Source organism: Xenopus tropicalis, chromosome 6 (genome assembly GCF_000004195.4).
Source record: "Xenopus tropicalis strain Nigerian chromosome 6, UCB_Xtro_10.0, whole genome shotgun sequence".
Taxonomy (NCBI): domain Eukaryota; kingdom Metazoa; phylum Chordata; class Amphibia; order Anura; family Pipidae; genus Xenopus; species Xenopus tropicalis.
This window is the reverse complement of record NC_030682.2, coordinates 76,657,481-76,678,183: the sequence shown is the minus strand read 5'-3', so window position 1 is coordinate 76,678,183 and position 20,703 is coordinate 76,657,481. Positions and strand designations below refer to the sequence as shown.

At 38.5% G+C, this 20,703-nt stretch overlaps 1 protein-coding gene across 1 annotated transcript in view; it reads left to right on the top strand.

The window, feature by feature from the left end:
• Nucleotides 1–7,264: 7,264 nt before the first annotated feature.
• tmeff1 (transmembrane protein with EGF like and two follistatin like domains 1) overlaps nucleotides 7,265–20,703 on the top strand; it is a 139,395-nt gene continuing 125,956 nt past the window's right edge. Inside the window, exon 1 of the mRNA NM_001100268.3 lies at nucleotides 7,265–7,949. Coding sequence (NP_001093738.2) covers nucleotides 7,781–7,949 — 169 coding nt within the window. The 5' untranslated portion in view covers nucleotides 7,265–7,780. The remainder of the gene's footprint in view (nucleotides 7,950–20,703) is intronic.

Here is a 20,703-nt window from a genome sequence, read left to right as displayed (position 1 = left end):
ACAAATCCCCCTACTTATTCAGAATGGCTAAATCTAGTAGAGGAATCAAGAAAACTTGAGGAAATTACTGACTTAATACAAAATAAGACAGCGCATTATCAACAACGTGGACACCCTGGTTAAAAATGAATAATATAAATTGTTAAGTAAAGTATACTAGCTATGTGATCAAAATGTATAAGAAATTTCAGAAAGTGTATAACTGATTAAGTGATTAAGTACGAATTGAGAAACAACTTGATGTAAGCTCTTTGTTATACTTGATATAAGACTAAATGTGATGTGAACTATCGATCCCCTCCCCCTTTCCCTCTTTTTTTCTGTATCCCCTTTTTTGTTGTTTTCTAGTCTGGAAATTACTTCTTGGATAGTGGGGATTACTGTGGATTTCCATTTAGCAGTAAATGCTAGTCTGGCTGCAGTGGCTATTTGGTTGAACAACTTTTTGGTCAGGTAATTTTTGTGATAGGGGTCCAATAGGCCTCTAATCTGGCCCATTTGGTGGGGGCCCGTGGTTATAACCAAGCTAATGTTTGGTGTATGTGAGTTGATTCATAATATTTCCTTATATCAGGGACTGCCTCCCTTGTTCCTTGTAGCCAATAAGACTGATCATGGTATTCTATTTCTGGTCGTGTTCCAGATGTACTTAATTATCTGTTTTTGGATATAACCCAAAATTTAATTGGTGATTCGGACCAGGGTGGTTTCAAAAAGGTATAGCAGTTTAGGGAGTGTATTCATTTTGGCTGCAGCAATACGCCCAAACCAGGAGGTAGTATGTTGTTTCCATTCTTGCATGTCTGACACAAGTTGTTTTGTCAAAGGTATAAAATTTGCTTGATATAGTTGATGGTAACCCAGTATTATTTTTATTATTTGATGTGGGCTTTTTGCCATTTAAACTAGCTTGTAGGGCTTTCTTGGAGTTCCCTTCTAAGCGGAACATGAGGACTTCAAATTTTGGCCAGTTTATCTTATATCCTGCAAGGGCGCTGTATTCTTACAGGGTATTGTGTAGGTTGGGTAGGGATATAAAAGGGTTGCTGAGTGTCAGTAGGACGTTGTCTGCAAAGAGTGAGATCTTGTATGTTTCATTACCCACTGTTATACCTGTGATGTCATGGTGGTCTCTTATTTTTGCTGCTAGGGGCTCTATGCTGAGAGCATGTAGCAGGAGGGAGAGTGGGCCTTGTGCTGTTATTGATATGGTTTGGTGTCCCTTTGCTCCAGTTCATTTTCAAGTAGGTTGAGGGGGTTGTGTATAATAGCCTAATAGCTTGGAGGAAGGGGCCTCTAAACCCTAAATGCTGGAGAAGCTGTGTCATGTAAGTCCAGTCCAGCATGTCAAAGGCTTTCTCCACATCTAGGCTTAAGAATACAGATGAGGAGCCCCGGGATTGTATGATATCTATCAGGTCTATTTCTGTGCCCTGAAGAAAGTTATTGAATAACTCTACTAGGATTGGGGTGAGGAAAACTTAAAAAGTTTTGTAATATGCATTAGAGAATCCGTTGGGACCAAGGGATTTGTGAGGTGGGAGGAATTTCAAGACATGGAGAACCGCTTTGTTGGTGACCTCCTTGGGTGGGTAAGAGTCAGGTTGAGCCACAGGTGGGTGGCTGGCAGGTAGGAGCCTATGTGCTGTGTAACACGGATAGAGTGAGTATTTCACTTGTTGATAGGCCGGCAGAGGGTCTGGACTGGTAGCGAGCAAGGAGAGTCCGATAAACAGGCTGTGGTCAGGGGCAGGCTGAAGACAGAAAGTAGTCAAATAAACAGGCCGAGGTCAATGCCAGGATATCCAACTGAGGTCAGGAGCAGAAGCAGAGGAACAGGGTATAGAACAGGGAACCAGGCAGGAACACGGGCAGGAATCAGGCAGGAACAGAACCACAGGTACAAGCACTGGATCGGGCTTTAAAAGAGAATGCAAGTCAAAATTTAAAAAGCATACTGTTCTATTGTTTAGTAAAAATGCCACACTTTTGGCTCACCTTATCAAATATTTACTCAGTCACACTTACTTCACATTTTCTATCGGTTTTCTTGAACAGGGAGCCATCTTTAAAAAGGTATTCTCCCTTCCTTTCCTTCCTTGCTTCATACTACATTTTTTTGTGCTGTATTGGGGTTTGGGCAGCGTTGGTGTAAAGTTTCTAAGTTATGCAGTTTTGTCTCCAGGTCATGTAATTCTTGTCTTCTATTCTGTTTCCTAGCTGAGGTGAGTGAGATAATTTGTCCCCTAAGTATGGCTTTATGTAAGCGTTTTGGAATCATTTGACCCTTTGTTGTGTTCAAATTATTCTTTGATGATGTTTCCTATGTTTTCCCTATCATTTTGGTCATTTTGGATAGTTTTGTTTAGCCTCCAATGTGTTTGTTTCTGTATTGAGGGGGTAAGGCGATATTAAGGATAGCAGGTGCATGGTCCGACCAGGAGATAGCTTGAATAAAGGTTGTTATGAGGAATTTCAGGCAGTTTTGGGAGATGAAGAAGTAGTCTAGTCTCTTTGAAGTCTTACGTGGGGAGGAATAGAACAATAACATTTTTTAAACTATAAAGAAATAAGCAAACTATAAAAAAGTAAATAAAACTACTACTACTACTATAAAAGTAATAAAAACCAATTGCAGGTGCTAGGATTAAGCTATTCTATAACGTACTAAAAGTTAATTTAAAGCAGACCTGTCACCTTAAGAAATAATTCCAAATTGTTTTCTATTGTGGTTTTCAAGCAAAATAAACTTTATTTACACTATATAAATTATTTTAATCTTAGTTTCTTCAGCCTTGGAATTCACAATTGCAGCAAGCAGGCAGGGGCCATTTTGTGGACACTGTTATCAAAGCAGGCATTGCATTCTGCCAATATCTTGTTTCTGTGCCAGTATGGGGGGACCTAATGCCCATGTCCATGCACTGGTTACAAAATTACATGGTGAGGAGGGAGGGGGAATGTGAGCAGTGCAGCAACATCTAAAAAGTTCTGAATTGAAAGTGAAAGTAACTGTCTGCCACACCTCTATGCCTAAGGCATAGAGGCAGGGCAGGCAATATATGACTGACAGCTGGGATTTTTAAATGCCTTTATAATGGGTATGGATGTGGTAATAAAAAAATGATTTTGGGTTTCATGTTTAATTTGAAAAGGGCTTTTATTATACAGCTTTTTATGTCTGGGTGACAGGTCCACTTTAAAGGTGAAACACCCCTTTAAGCAGCACATCGCTCCTCCTAAACTGAGAACAGAAAAGAGACCAGGTAATGACAACCAGTTTAAGACTGAGAATGGGAATGCAAAGCTATGCAGATTGTACACTTCCTGGTCACTCATTCAGAGACTTCCAGCAGCTTTTTTTTCTACATGGGTAAATCAGTTGAAAAAGTTAAGGGCGAATATTTACCTATCATTAGAGCAGTTTAGAGTAGGATTATGTTCTAAAAAATGCTAGTCACTGTTACTTTAATTCTCCAATTAAGTCCTCAATAGTGTGAAAATCTGTAAATAATGGTCTGTTTAATACAAATGTTTTTGTTACAATTGTTGCTTCAGTAAATTATATAATTATTTTAATGGCTGGTAGTAGTTTTTTCCATTTTAATATCTTATTTAAGTCACATGGAATATTTGCCTTTCACATACCAATGATTTCTGATTGCTATTATGAATAATATTATGCATGCACCAAAGATATTCCTTGGGGGCTGCTGCTCCCATATGTATTATAATATGTTTCATGTACCCACACAGTTCACTGGGAAATGTCTCTGTCTTGTTAAAAATCTGACATATATACTGCATTGAGAAATCCTTGCATGGAATGCTGTCTCAAAACTCATCCCTCAGGAGGCCCTTGATAAATATCTTTAGCGTATGTATCTTCATCTGCAGATTCACGTTCTTTCTGTTGCAGAACAGGCAGTGTGAATCCATGGTGACATCTATGGTAATTCTGCAAACCTCTCATACAATAGAAGTCTAACGTTATACCTTCCGGGAAAGTGCATCCTAATGTACAGACATGCAGTAATGGGGTGAGTTCCATCCCAGGGTGTGTTCGTTCCCTGCTCTGATGCAGAGTACATTTTTTTTTATTGTTACTTTTTGGTTCTGCAGGTACTAGGGTTCCACTTAACCAAGCAATCAAGCAGTGGTTTGACTGGAAGACATAAAGCAAAAAAAAAAATTCCATACAAATAATAACATAAGCATACATATTGTAAGGCACTGCAAATCAATACTACTGGCAAGGTTCTTACCTTTATTGAAAGACACTGTGCAGCCCTAGTTATTTTGTTAATGATCTGTCTTTTTACCTCCTCCTCTTCTGAGGACTGTTGTAATCTGCATATGTGCAGTGGCAGCAGTCAGCCAAGCTCTATATGTGCACGTGGCCAGAGTGAGTTTTGCTCGAAAAGGCAATTCTAATCGCCAGACATGCCAAGGGAAAAAATGGAAGCCAGGGAGATAAAAGATAACAATTTTAAAAGATCAAAAAAGAATCAGATATAATAACTATTGCGATTCTGGTTGGCGTGGCATTAACTCGTTTATATAGATGACATGCTGTTGTTGAATTATTTTCCCTTTAAAGATGAAAACAGTAGCTTTGAATACAAATAAGTAATAAAATTGTCCCCTTACAACCAGTTAGCACTTTAAATTTTAAACTGGAGATAAAGCTTTTTTTTTTTTATAAGGTGAACTACCCAATTGAAAGCTATAAGCTATTTTCAAGACAACATTACATTTAGGGCTTATACAGATGGGGGGTGGAACCCAGGGCAAAATCAGCCCTGTTTTTCACTATTGTGATGTAATCACACAGGCGCAACTTAAGGTGGCCATACACGACCGATGGTTGCACGAAACATCGTCAGATCGCCACGTGTATGGCCAGCTTAAGTGCCGAATCCAGGTGGAACACTACATGTTGCATCAAGTTATTGTTTTAGACATTAGGTACTTTGTATGTCTTCTTTCTGTGTAAATAAAATAAAGGTAGAAATGCATAATTTTAATGTTATTGCTTGGTAAACCTGCATGTAACTGCATACATTTCCCTGACACTTTGGCCCTGGACATATACGATTACTTTATCAAACCACTTTACTGGGCAGAATAACCTAGGCCAACATGCTTTTTTTTTATAAAAGGAAAACTGTATGTCAACTTCTTATGAAGAAATTGTGCATATTTATATTTCATATCAGTGGTCTTCATCCAAGTTGTATAATTATAGACATCCAGACCCTAGCCATTTGTTTTTTTTATTTTGCCTCAGTAAAAAGACGAGAATGCAATTAAGTAGTTTTAGTGAAGAAGCAGCAGAAACCCCTGCAATGTATGAGCAGCAAACATTGGGCCTTATCAAAATTGTACATATGTGATGATAAGTGGGACTGTCCTTACAATTTCATGGGCTAGCATGCATGTGGATAAGAACTAAAATGTCTGTTTGTTATTATACATATATTGTTTTTGACACTTTTCCTATAATTCACATTCTTCAATGTAGTGATTTCCCATTTGACTATGGTAAGGGTCATTGACAGCAGCCAGCATAGAGACAGCAGATTGCCCTCTATATATTTATACAGTGATATTTTTTTCATAATTTTAGCATTACTGCAGAAATGATTGTGGACAAGGTACACTCAATCTTTCAATCAATATTGTGCTTGTTCTTTGACATGAAATGAATGTAAACATCTTCTAATTCTGGTTTGTGACATTTCCAATCCTCAGCTTCATAATAACACATGCAGTCAATTCTTTAGGTGCAAATAAATTATTTGCAGTTTGCATCTGTACATGACCTTCACATTCACTTTAAAACAACTGGTAGATTTGGATGTACTGTAGCTAATTATAAGTGAAAAGGCTAAATAGCAGTCAGTTGTGTCAATAAAAGATCCAAAACCTTACATATTAGATGGTGTGATCCAGATAGATTATCTTGGGCATCCTTAATGCAATATAGTATTGCTAACACATGCCTGTATCCAAATTTTTCGGATTAAGTTAGGAATTTGACCTTTTAGGGCTGTTACAGGAGCATCATTTTTTCTGCAATAGTAAGCCAGTACCTTGTACTGAAAAAATGAATTGTAAAATGCCAAAACTTGCCAGTATTCCACAAAGAGAGCTGCCATCATCCCTACCCAGAGTCATGGGTGGCATAATGGATTTTTTAGAACAGAAGAAACAATACCAATAATTGCTATTTGCCTCCATGCATTCAGCTCACATCAGAAGAGAATGCTAGGAATCTTTTGTGAGTGTCTAAACCACATAATTATTTTTAAAAGTGACCTTATTGGATCAAGCTTTCAGTTGCAGCACTTTCTGTCTAATTTGCTGAAGTGGGAGGAAAGCAGATGCACACAGAACTTTTTGAGAAGCTGAATAATAACCACCCCCCCCCAAACACACACCCTTTTTGAGAGTGAGAGCAAGCAGTCATTGGTTTTGTTTTAAGGACAATGACAGAGACTGGTGTGTATAGTCATGCTGGATTTTTGGGGGCTGTGGGGCAAAAGGGGAATGTTTTTGCTCAGATTTCAGAGCTCCTCAGTCTGAAGTTTAATAACCAAAGGGAAGCTGTTACTGGGTATACAGCATTGTCACAAACATTTCTGCACAGTCCATGTTTAAAAAATACTGTAATTTCGTACAAAGAGACTATCCCAGTATTTAAAGGGAATTAGTTCATCACAGTTGTTGGCAGTTAGGGCATTGATAATATACAAACCTGTTAATAAATATAAATGCATATATTACTAGAATGGTTAGATTGTAAGCTCGAATGAGAAATGCTCTCCTTTGATTCCTGTGTTAGTCAGTATATGGATGTTCCATGTATACACCTTTCTATTGTACATTGCTGGGTAATATGTATATGCTTTATAAATGGGTGTCCATGATAATAAAGATGTACTATAAATGCACACAAAGAGGTGCAAACAAACAAGATTATCAAAGGAATAGATCATTGCTGTGTAGGCTCTACACGTTATTCAATTTGCTAGGAAAGCTAAACATTCCCAGAGCCTTTCAGTCGCCATAAAGAAGGAGCGACAAGGCTGCACTTTTTGTTATACAGGGTGCAAAGGTTGAGGACAGGCACTGGGGGGGGGGGGGGGGGGGGGGGGGGGTGATCACGTGCTCTCTCTTTTAATTCACCCCCTTCTTCTGCCTATTCTCCTCCCCGTCATCTCCCTCCTCCCCCTCCTCTGCTCCACACACTCCCTTTGTTGTTGCCAGAAGACACAAGTATTGCGCCCATCTCGTTCAGGGTGACAGAAAACAATACCCCCAAGAAGGCAGTGAAGGGACAATCTGAATAGAGCTTTGGCACAGGAGGGGCACAGAGCCGGAGCACTGGGAGGGTCTCCTCTGCTAACCAGGAGCCTTTCTCTTCGGGATGGAATCGAGGAGGAGAGAAATCCCGTAGTCCAAGCCGGCAAGAGAGTGATAGCGGCTAGCATGCCACCTTGTCATTGTATTGCCTGCTAACGATCATTGTGCCATCATCCAGGCTGCCTTTTGACGGTGGTATTCGGGGAGGGGTGTGAGACATCAGAGGGAGCATAGCAGCAGCCACACACCCGCAGGAACCCACAGACTCGGGAAGTGACAGGGGATGCCCAGTGACGGTTCTGGAAAGGGGCTGTCTGCTTTTGCCTATCCTTATTGATGCTCCTGGCCTGTCGGATCCACCTCACCCCCAGCCTCTCACAGCACCAGCAGCTGCAACCCCCCGCGTCTCACCATGGATGGATTGCACCCTGCCTCCTGGATGCTGCTGCTGGGATCCCTTGCTTTCTGGTCCGCATCCTCCTTACTCCTCTTCTCCTTAGCTCTACCGGGTGTTCGAGCATCCAACCCACTGCCCAGCGAATGTCACAATGGCAAAGGCAAAGCTGGAATTAACTGCTCAGGTAGGCAAAGAAATGATTCCAGTGTGGGATCCCTGCCATGGGCACGGGTGTGTGTGTGTGTGTGTGTGGCAGCAGAGCTATTGTGCTGTGTGTGTGTGTCAATGTGTACAGTCATAAACATATACACGCAATCTCAGGGGTATGCATCTTGTACAGAAATAGATGTTTACATCAACTGGGATTTAAAGGCAGGGGTCATTATAGATATATAAATATTATTTTGCATATGTTTATTTTATCATGTAAAATGTAAATGGGATTGAAGTTAAAATAGACACATCTGTATTTGTTTATTAAATATTATATATATTTATATATGTGTAAATATAGAAAATGTGTGTGTAAAAGTATACAGCATGGAAGATTTACACACAGCTTAAAAAAAAATATATATATAAATGGTAAGTATACATTGGACAAGTATTGTTATACTAATTCAAATAATGTTGTGTAGATTAAATGTGTATGCGCATTATATTATTCAGCATATCTGATTGCATGAACCACAATTCTATTCATCTGTATATGTACCGTGTTGAGAATAACAAATACACATTAATATATGATAAGCCCTCCCATGCCTTTTAGACAAAGACCCCAGGCTACCCCACATGCTGACACTATTGTTTTAGGGTATTCCTATGTGAACAAAAGGATGCACAAGCCCATATGTGCTGTTATAAACATGTTGGAAGATGGTCCTTCAATGCCTGGTCACTGGCAGGTGGATATCACTGGTTCATAACTGGACCGCACCCCTTTGTGTAATTTCCTGGGGGTGTTTTAATCAGTTCACATGGTGCAAATATTTTGCTCCTGAATAGCCCCAGTTTTGCTTTAATACATATGCCCCAAAACAAAACTAAGATACTAAAAAGTACCTAGATGAGTGCAAATTGAACCATGTGAGATGACCCCTAGAACTGGAACTGGCACAGATAGATGATTGTTCTAGGCAGATCAGATAAATAAATAAAGGCAGAAAAGCTGCTTCTCTTATGCACAAAGTCCAAGTTCTTTCAGAAGGCTTTAAGGGATACTTGTGCCCACGAAAAGAGCAGCTTCACATTGCCATAGCTCAAAGTGCAATATTCCAGCTTGGAATTTGTCATTACCTCAATCACTTCTTTAGAGGTTGGTGTATGTTGAGCGCCTTGTGTATTAACTGGGATATTTGGCCAAGCTCATTTATTCAGACTGGGTTCATTTCTTTTCATCCCATGAGGAATCCTCAGCAATGGCATAATATCTGCTACATATGGTAATCTCTTTTAATGGTCTTCTTTTCAGAGTGTGGTAACTACTGTGGTGCTTTGGCTGTTTAAATTGCATAGATTTCAATATGCGCAGCAAATAACATATTTTAGAGATATTTATCAAGCAATCAGTAAAAAAAAACTCTTAGAAGAATCACGCTGGAATTATTAGCATATCTAAAAGTAATATCTTTGGGTGAATGTCTCTATCTGTAATATGCATTTATTTGACCGAGTCTGCCTGCGGCTGAGAAAAGTTTAGGAAAAAAGTAAATAGCGTTTTACATTGCTTAGCTTCTTCTGATTGGCTGCATATTTAGCAAGACAAAATTTCTGTTTAGTTGGTAGCTAGTACCATGGATTGTTTTCAGATAGAAAGTTAGCAAAATAATAATTGATTTTTGTAGAAACAGATGATTTGTTTGTTTATTTTTGTTATAATGGGATAGATCATTGTTGCAACACTAATGTCATTAAGTGTTTTAGTGCCAAGCCTGTTTCTTTATGTTTATAGAGCTTAAAGGAGAAGGAAAGGCTAGTAAAGAGTTATTCTCAAGCTGCAGGCATACCTTCAGTTGTCTCAATAGTGCCCTTAAGTTTCCCCATATTTCACCTGTTCAGAAGATCTGAAGCCAAACAGGAAGAAAAAACGCTGAGCTGTGTAAAGAAAGTTCCCATAATGCCTCACTCCTGCACAGACATGCAGACCAAGTGAACATGCTCGGTGTAAGACTAGGGGGCAGATTTATCAAAACACGAGTTTGAATCCCGAATGGGAAAAATTCGGATTGGAAACGAAAATCGCAAATATCACGAAAATGCTTCAGAAAAAATCGTATTAGTCACGATAATATCGTATTGGCGATCCGAAAGTCGAGAAATTTTCGTACCAAACGATTGTAAACAGAGGCAAACCCGATCTGATTTTTTCTTGCGAAAAATACGAAAAAGTCGCGCAAGCGCTGAAAAAGTCGTTCAAGCGCCGAAAAAGTTGCGCAAGGTATGAAAAAGTCGAGGAAAATACAATTGGACCGATTGAGCGAACGGTCGGAGAGTTTGTGGATAAGTAAATGTGCCCCTATGAGTCAGCTTCCTGCTGATTGGCTCAGATCCACATTCCTAAGAGGGGGGAGTGAGTTCTTAGCATTCTTGAGGGAGGGGGGAGCAGGAAAGAGCAGAGAACAGAAAGCTGTGTGTCTCTGGCACAGGAATTACAGACACAACTAATCTTTTTTCAGAGAAGTCAGTGCAGCGTTTCTGTGAATGCTTATGGCTGTATTTACATAGACCTTTCTGATAAAGCTTACATAGTTTTTACCTTTCTTTCTCCTTTAACAGCTCACAAGGGTTTTCCATACTTCCTTACACATAACATTGTTAATTTTTTGGGTTTTACATTCGCAGTCAGTATATAGAATTTTACTATATAATATTCTAGTATAGCAGGTTTTAGCCCTATTGGATGTGCATCATTTCTATACAGCCCTACCAGTAAATGATGGATGTGCCCTATTTTTGTGTGGTGTAATTAGTTTGGTGAAAATTAAGGTTAACAGGTTAGCGGGTTTCTGTTATTAACTGCTTGCTTTAGCACAGTATGTAGGTCATCTCTATGTAATGTAAAAAAATAAATAATGTATATTAATAGACAAACCCTATCTAAATTGCTGCCAGGAGGCAGAGCAGGATGATTTGATGGGCTGACAGCTCTTGTTTGTTACTGGGCTGGCCAAGGGCTGTCTTGCTTCGTGGAAGCAGATCACATTAATGTGCTTTAGCGTAAACAATACTATTGAAATTACTGCATTTTCTGATCTTTAGTTAAATATAAAAAGTATGAAAGGAAATATATACATTATATATTAATATACAAATATATAGGAAATTAGAAGTCAGAGGAGACTTGGTAAGGGAAGACTTCAGTGGGAAGGTGTGGTTCAATGGAAAAGAGGGGTTGTGAAGGTTTCAAAGTATTGCATTAATTCCTATGTTAAAGTGACAGCATACTTTCTGTTTATTTTCCTATATTAATGTTTAGTAACACATATCAGTGCTACAGTAGGTTCAGTAGGTTATTCTTTACATAAAACCTAATTTACTCACTGTTTATTCCTACATTACGTGGCTAGTATCAATAAAATTCTGTGTGTCTTTAACAAGGGTGCGTTTGTGACATGTCAGAGAAAAGTGCAAGTTTGCTGTCTATACCAGTGCTTGATTGCACTTTTAACAATAGTCTAATAACAGAAAACATGATATTCTTCATCATCTAACCTCATTCTCTTTCATGGCACTCATTTTACCACCAGAAATATGTAATGAGCAAAAGTGTTGGAGAATTATCTGATACTTCTGAGCCTAAGGAGACAAAAGGCAATATCATGTCTAACATTTGATCTGCAGCCTCTGCCATGTAATGTCACAGTCATGCATAGAGTTTGCATGTCACTGCTTGTACATGCTCTACTTCCACATAGGCCAGCAAAAGCTGTATGTTGTGGATGCATCGCCCCTGGAATAGGTTGGGGGCAGAAACTATGGTCCAGACCTGGAAGCACTGATTTGAAAGTTTCAGGGCCTTGCATTTATTGACCTATACAATGATCATGTTTACTGGCATTGTATTGTCAGGGCTTCACCTACTCTTAATTTTGCTATTAGTACATTTGCAAGCTGCTTGTAATCAACTCTGGTAACTAAAGGGTGTAGTGGTCTAAACATTGGCAAATGCAGTCCCGAAGACATAGGGACAGAGCCAAACTTTACTTGAGATTGTCAGTATCCTTTAAAGTGAAGGTTCTTTTCTAAAACAGTTGATTCATGGGTTAATTGCTTTGGCATAAAAGATACTTTCTGTGGGAAATCTGACAAGTGGGCATCAATCTAGGACATGCACATGAAGATTATAAGATAAAAAGAAGGCAAGATAAAAGAAGAGAGGAAAAAACTATATTGCTTATTAAGAATTTTTTTCCAGACCAAGTACATGCTCATACTATTTGTAAAAGCCATTTCTATACCGAAAACAGAAAAGAAGCCAAGAACAAAGTCTCACAATCACTTTCTAAACGATGTAGCAGCCACCTCATTTAAAGATCACGTATGCGTACAATACATTCAAGGACACTTGCCACAAGATATATAATCCTTAGCTTTGTTTCTTCTGGAGTGAGTTAATCAATGCAATAAATATGAAGGCAGGTGCATGAATTTTTTGTCAACTAGTGGTGTGTTTCATACTCAGCAACACTGGGGCCTTTAACTCTATCATTTCCAGATTTATGTTGTTTAGTGGTATAGTGGCCACTTGCTTTTTTATGCTGTAGGCACACACAGCTGAATTGCACAGTAACCAATAGCTGTATAATACTCCAGAAAACTATTGCAATGTTGTATATTGGCCAAAAACACTATATTTTCTGCAAGCAGTGCTAATTGACACAGTGGCCAAATATATATAAAAATCCAGACACGATTAAAAAGAGAAATAGTGAAAATAACTGTATAATGCTTCTAAAAGGATACTGTTGTTGTGCAGTTACCCCCTTTTTATAAATTAGCTGAATATTTTACTCGAGCTTTATGCCACAATAGAGGTTTAGATTACAGCAGTACACTGAATGATAATGAACTCTTTATTTTGGTAAAGGGTAATTTACCCTATTCAGTGTCTTGTGAGACAGATGCTCTGATACTGTGTGTATACAATAAATCCATGCTTAAAAAGGATTGCAGTCTCTCTATTGCATAAAAGGAATAGTGTGACTACCATAAAATTTTACTTACTTTTTTAAGAAGTTTTGAAAAAAATTAGAATTTTATCCAACTGCTGTACTTTGCACCATAATACACACTAGGCTCATTTGCTAATGTAGTGACAATGTGGTTTGTAATGAATAATGTTATAAATATATAATAAGTGATAAAGTTAAACATCAATAACACCGTAAATTTAGATCACTGGCAGCGATCAGTTTAGCATCAGTCGAATTGCTCCTTGTGCTGTAGTCCTAAAATTTGTTAAGATTGAAATGTATGCCTGCAAAAGACCTTGCACCCTCTATATCCCCGGTATCCACTGGCAGTGTGTTTTTATACTTTCACTAATGTGCAACAAAACTAATTCAGCGAGTTTCAACAAGTTATTTTTGCAAAGAAAAACTTTGCAGGCATTGAGCCTGGATTGCCCTGTGTGCTATATAGAAACAATACAGCTATACAGCAATATCTATATTTTTTGTCTGCCTTTTATAACCTTGTTTACTGCATCCATTAGCATGTATGGAGTCTTCCTATTTTTCAGCACTGTGGCATTTGTACATAAAACATACTAGTATGCACAAACTTGAAAGCTATGATAAATATAATTGATATTTTAAGCTGTTGCTTTATCTATGAGATAAGCATTTTTACTATCCATTTACCTGGAAGTAATGTATAAAGTACAGGCAGTTCTATTATTGGTAATATATTCATATTATAATTACTGATATTGCCACATCCATGCTACTAACTATCCACTTTACATAATTCATCACCTTACATAAGACATTCAAAGTGCACATATACAGTTTTTCATGCAGTAAGCATATAAGCTTTCTTACATACTTGGAAGGCACAAAAATTACACTCTATTTGCTTCATCTGCAAATGACAAGAAAAAACAATTATGGAGGAGAAACCTGAGGGAAATGTGACCTATATTTCAGAAAAAAAGTAGACGTGATTCCCACATCCAGGTAATGTAAATCAATTTTTTAAAGTAATGAACTGCAATAAGCCACACAAATTAGCATGGTGGCTTCAAATGATGGTGCCCATTAAGCTTATGTCAGAGTTCTTAACAGTGTACACAAGGCAATAAGGATTGCTGGCTTCTGCATCTATCACCCTTACATCATTTGTTTGCTATGCCGACTGAAATGAATAGCTTGGTCGTGGAAATATTGGTCCTGTTACAGTTATTGGGCTCCTCATCAAAATCATTTTAGAACACCCATAATGAGACATTTTTCATAAACTGAAATTGAAATTGCTTAGCAGCAGTGCACTACTGGGCCCCCCTATACCTTTTGCCCCACCAGCAGTCCTAGCATTTTCTAGTTACCCCCTAGTCCTGTTACTGCATTTGTGAGATACAAATTGTAATACAGACATCTGATTCACTCGGTCTGATTCTTGCAGCTGTAAACTTGTATATAACTAAATTTGGATGCAGCTGTAAAATGAATATTGTAATCAAACAGTATGAATTTAAATAAAAAAAATAATGGGTGACCATATGCTCTAGCTCAATGCTGTCCAACTGGCGGCCCGCGGCCCTGTGAGTATGGCACACACAGGCCAAGTATGGCACAAACCAGCCAAGAATGGCACACACAGTCAAAGTATGGAACATGCAGGCAGGGTAGGGCAAGCAGAGTATGGCACACACAGGCAGCATAGGGCAGGCAGAGTATGGAACATGCAGGCAGCATAGGGCAGACAGAGTATGGCACACACAGGCAGCATAGGGCAGGCAGAGTATGGCACACACAGGCAGGGTAGGGAAGGCAGAGTATGGCACACACAGGCAGGGTAGGGAAGGCAGAGTATGGCACACACAGGCAGCATAGGGCAAGCAGAGTATGGCACATACAGGCAGGGTAGGGAAGGCAGAGTATGGCGCACACACAGGCAGCATAGGGCAGGCAGAGTATGGCACACACAGGCAGGGTAGGGAAGGCAGAGTATGGCACACACAGGCATGGTAGGGAAGGCAGAGTATGGCAGGTTTTTGCTGTGCTACAACCATTAATATGGGTATGGTCATGTGATAACACGGGTGTGGTTTCAAGTGAGTGCGGTTTCAAAAAGGGGAGTGGTTAAAACTGGCTTCCATTATCGGCCCTCCACCACGTAGGTTGGAAAAATTGCGGCCCTTGGTACCACAGAAGTTGGACAGCACTGATCTAGCTGATTAAAAGAACTGAACTGGATCAGAATTACTCTACTGTAGTGTGAAAAAGGCCACAAGAGACCTGAACTGAACTGCCAAAAATAAATATAAATGTGAATAAACAGACATGATAAGAAGAAGATGATAGTCTGTGCTCATTGGGACTAGATGCCAATGGAACAAGGTGAAGGAGAGGTTACTTTACACTGTGAGATGTTGGGGCATGGTTTGTCAGAGTAACATGGTTTCCTTTCAGTGTGTGGAATCAGGAAAGTCTGTGTAAAAAAATAAGACTATATTTATTTCTAAAAGTTCAGATAGTGTTTATCTGCCTTTTTTACATTGGACCATCTGAGCTCATGTCAAAAAGTGGGGTGTATTTATTCTTTAAAGGAATACTGTCATGAAAAAAGATCAATTTGCCAAAGTTTTCACAATTAAAAAGCGTTGAAAAAAAAAATTAGAGATAGGACTTCTCTTTTTCCTGAAAAAGGTGTATAATTGCGACATATGGTCTGATTCTAACTTGGTAATAGCCTAAAACATGAAGGAGATAAGAAAAGGTAAATGGATCCTATAACTATCTGCTTTTGTTTATTTTCTCATCTCCTCCATTTCAGCAAGCAAGTTATTTTGATATACTCTGAAACACCCTGGGTTTACCTGCATGATTATCTTAAAAAGTAATTGCCTTGCTGCATAATTTCCAGGTAATAATTGCCTTACCTGTGATTTCAGCATGTGGGCTTACAATAAGTTTGGGGCTGCCTTATACCCATTTGTGCTGAACTGTGTACCTTGCATGGTTGAACCTGCAAAAGAACAGTCTTGCTCACTTTATGGGCCTAATGAACTCATGAGTGCTTGTGCCTATTTTGTATTTAAGCAAGATGAGCTGCAAGCACAGCAGTGGAATAAACTCAAATTGCATATTTCATGAAATATGCAAGAAAATGTTTATTTTTCAGATTAAAAGTAAATACAGTTTTCCAACACTGTTCTTGTTCATTACAGTTTTATTATAGTGTTGGTCTAAATAGGTCTATTAACAGTAACAGACTATAAAGCTATGTGATCATTCTACTGTAGCTTACTAGAAAGGCTATATACATATAAAGTGATTAATGTACCCTCTATTGTAAAATATAAGGATATTATTATGTTATAAGGATATTTTAATATTATAAGGATATTATAAGTTATCTTAGAGTTAAATGCGGGGCTGGATAAAAACTGCAGGCACCCCTAGGTCTGTGCTGCTCATCTCCCAGCCCCCACCGCTCCTATCTCTCCCTTGTATCGAATGCATGCATGCACACACACACACATGCACAGGGCTTAGGGCTCTGGCACACGGGGAGATTAGTCGCCCGCGAACAGGGAGTTTTGCTGCGGGCGACTAATCTCCCCGTGTGCCAGAGCCCTTAAAGGAAAAGTAACACAAACATTTTTTAAGTAAAAAATCTATTCTACCCTGCCCCAATAATAGCCCTATCCTGCAAACCATTTATTATTTTGAATGCTGTAGTACAAAATACCTGTTAAAAGTTGGCTTCCGGTCATTTGAAGAAAGGCGATACGGCGATGCAGGTGAAGTATTAGGGGAAGCGTCCACTATGCGGCGATTGATTGATTGAGCCTAGCCTTCCTTCTGTATAGGAAGGAGTCAGGCTAGGCTCGATCATTCGATCGCCGCATAGTGGACACTTCCCCTGATACTTCACCTGCATCGCCGTATCGCCTTTCTTAAAATGAGCCAACTTTTAACAGGTATTTTGTACTACAGCATTTAAAATAATAAATGGTTTGCAGGATAGGGCAATTTTTGGGGCAGGGTAGAATAGATTTTTGACTTAAAAAATTTTTGTGTTACTTTTCCTTTAAAATAGGGCAAGCATATTTGAATGTATACAGCCCTTGTTATCAATATTTCAGAGCATACAGAGCTACAATTACAACTGCTAGATATATCTCTGTGGCAGATGATTCAGGGCTGATTATGGAACTTACTGCAACTGCATAACACTATGGATGATGATGATATGGTCGTGGTGATAAAACTTAAGGCGAAGCATAGTGACATAGTGCGCTTTGGGTCCTACGGGAGAAAAGTGCTTTACAAATGTTTGTTGTTGTTGTTGACAGAGCACACAAGCCTGATGATGGAAATATTGCCATTAAGGATGCTCTTCTATGCCATTGGCCTTATATCATACCTCCGAACTGTCACGATTTTCGCAGGACAATCCAGATTTTGACAGCTCAACCCGCAGTCCCCATTCTGAAAAGTCCCTCATTTCCCTTTGATCTCCTGCACTAAACCTGCAGAGAATGCTAAAAAGGATACAATGTTTCTCAAACTTAATTTAAAAAGTAGCTTTTGGCAGAGAGCCCAGAAAAATTAACAAGCTATACCTGCACTTAGATACAAATGTAACTAATAAGCTAAACAGATCTGTTGGGGGAATGCAGACTTGAAGCTTAAAGGACAATTTCACCTTTTTTAAGCAAAACTGTAATAACATAAAACAAGACCCCAAAACCCCCAAAAATGTGTTCAAACTTTAAATAACCTGCCAAATTGTGTAAAATGAGAGTGGTATTTAGGGGGTGTGGTCACAAAAATGGGCATGGTCAAACAATGCACACTGTATTTCATTTTGTCCCTCTTTGCATTTTTCAAATCTTGGGAGCTATGTTATATGATATAGTAAGCCATGTGTGTTTGGCTATATCAGGGTGCTTAGTCTAAATAAAATGTTATACTAAATGCAATGCCTTAAAAAAAAATTCATGTTGCCGTATGAGCTGCTGTAGCAGATGGTTTGTCTGGCAAATTTTTAAGAGAATGCCCTGATGTTGCCACTGACATCAGCAAATTAAAATAAGTGGATAAAAACAGTATCTAAATTAAGAGAAGGGTGAACTTGTTTGCCTAACAGATATATAGTGCCACTTGCAGGAAGAAGTTAAATTTATCAGCAGGCGTAATAATGTAACCAAATTAATTCCATGCAAGCAGGCATACAGAGTATGGCTACAATTATATGTTTGTGAAGATTCTTATTCTTCCAGGTCATGGTATATCTGTAGTAACAAGTCAAATCAACTGGATTTGCTGTGTTTTTCTTGAATTCAACTGCCTTTCTCAATTCAGAATGACTTGTACAAAGATCTTCCTGGAATGTTGCTTCAATAAGCATAATCTGTTTATCATAACCAGCATGAGATCAGGGATCTCATGAAGGTGAGGTGTTGATTGTAACTGTTACAGTTGATACATCCTTTTGAGAAATGTATCAACAAATGTAGCAAATTGTACCCAGTTTATAGAGTTGAAACCTGGCACAAAGGTATTTTTGCCCAGTTTTAGTAAAAGAACCCTACTATGCATATGTATGTGATTATGTATATTTATGACTAGACAAATATAGTTATGTATTAAAGGCAAGAAGAGAAGAGAGTAATGTATATTGTATGAATATATAGTATAATAATGTATGTAATGTAATTTTGATCTACTAAAAAAAAAAGTAGACCATGCATTCAAAATTTCACATGAGCACCTCACATAAGTTTATTGCAAGCAAACATTTCTGATGCCTCAATATCCCCTAGAACCCTGTCAACAATGATGTGACATGAGCTCAGAATAGATAAGAAGCTGACATGCACTGTTCACTGTGTGCTCTGTTTCATGCCAATCACTTGATCACTGCTTAAGGGAAAGGTAAGCAGTCGTTGTATATTGTACTATAGAATATGGCATCCAGGCAAATCCAGCTATATGTAAAGGGCAAAAGATTGTATATAACTGACTAAACCTGATGACTACTGGGAATTTTTAAAAAACAACTTTGAAATACTGAATGTTGTGCCATTTATCACATAATTGGTAATCATAGCCAAAACCAATAACCTGGACGTCTGCACAACAGTACAGGAATTTTACTTCCAATATAATATATTAATAAAATATTATAGAAGCACACATAATTTAATTCACTGCAACATCATAATAACCGTAATCTCACTGGTTCTGTTATTAACAAATGTGTGAATGTTCTTTTCATTGTGTAAATCATGAATTGTTCAGTAGGCATATTTATTTTTAGGTATATATGATTTCTGTGTTTTGGTAAGTGGGGGGGGGGGAGAGTGTAGTATGCATAGTGAACAAGGCATAGCTATAGAATCAATATCTGCTGTTGGGGGCTCAGCAATATAGAAGGCTCCATGGGAGTCCTAATAGTAATAGGCATAAGAAATATGTGTGTATGGTCCTACATTTCTGCTCATGGCACTATTATCCGATCACGGGGATGACAAATTCATCAAAGATTTCTGTTAGCAGTAATAAAAATCTCTTTTCAAGATAACAATTCTCAGTTCAGACTCGGGAAGCCACTGGAAGAACGTTATGGATTATGTTGAGCTGGCACATACACAGTATTTAAACAGAAAATAGAAGAAGCTCCTCCTGTATTTAGACATACCATCTATTTACACATACCTGTCACATACCTGTAAGTCTCCCCCAAAGTTCCTCCAAGGGACTTATTTAGCTTATTAATTACAATTGTATCTAAGTGCAGGTGTTGTTTGGTAACTTTTCTGGGCTCTCTGCCAAAAGTCTGCTTATTTAATTAAGTGTAAGATACATTGTATCTTTTTAGCATTCAGTGCAGGAGATCAAAGGGAAATGAGGGACTTTTCAGTAAGCATCCAGGACTGCGGACTGAGCTGTTAAAATCATGACTCTTCAGCGGTATGCTTATTAGCATACAATTTAAAAGCATATTTAAGGCTTTTTAAGGAATTGTATAATGCATATGTATGCTCATTTTATAGGCAGTTCTATCCTTGTCCCTGCTCTGCTTCAATATAATCTAAATTTGGTTATTTATTGGCAGTTATACTGGACAAGCAAATCTTTAACTAATCTGCCAATAAGCCTTGCTGAAGCCTAATATTAAGTTACCCACTCTAAATATGTTTCTCCTATTGTATGTATTGTTTATATCATATGTCTATAATCCAGAATGCCCAATAAAGCAATTCCAGTAGTAGCTAGGAGTTAGACCGCTAGCATATCTGTGTGTGTGGCAGCTAATAAGCTTGGTCTACAGGAGCATTTTCCACTGACATTTGGCCAAAGGGAAACTCTGCACTCCTTGTTGGTATTGCTGGATTCTGTCCAGCATTGGTTATGTGTCTACAAAGGCCATGCTGCAAAGTTTTGTGCTCTGCACTTACTTTATACATCATACAATGATGAGCAATTAATTGTTTTAGACATGTTTGGATTGGCACAGTCCTGTTAGCAAGAACAGCCAGTCATCTTTGCAGTTCTCCGGTGTGGTGTCTGCTGTAGGCAGCAATGGTAAGCACTGTCAAGGGCATTTTGACAGAGGCTGTTTTCCCTGAGAAAACTGCAGTCATCAAAATGTGCCATGTGTCATGACCTATAAGGTTTAGAGAATCTGAATGAGTTCTTCAAAAAGGTTGTTTTTAGCTATGCCAGAAAGACCAAAGAAACAACAAAAAAATAACCAACCAT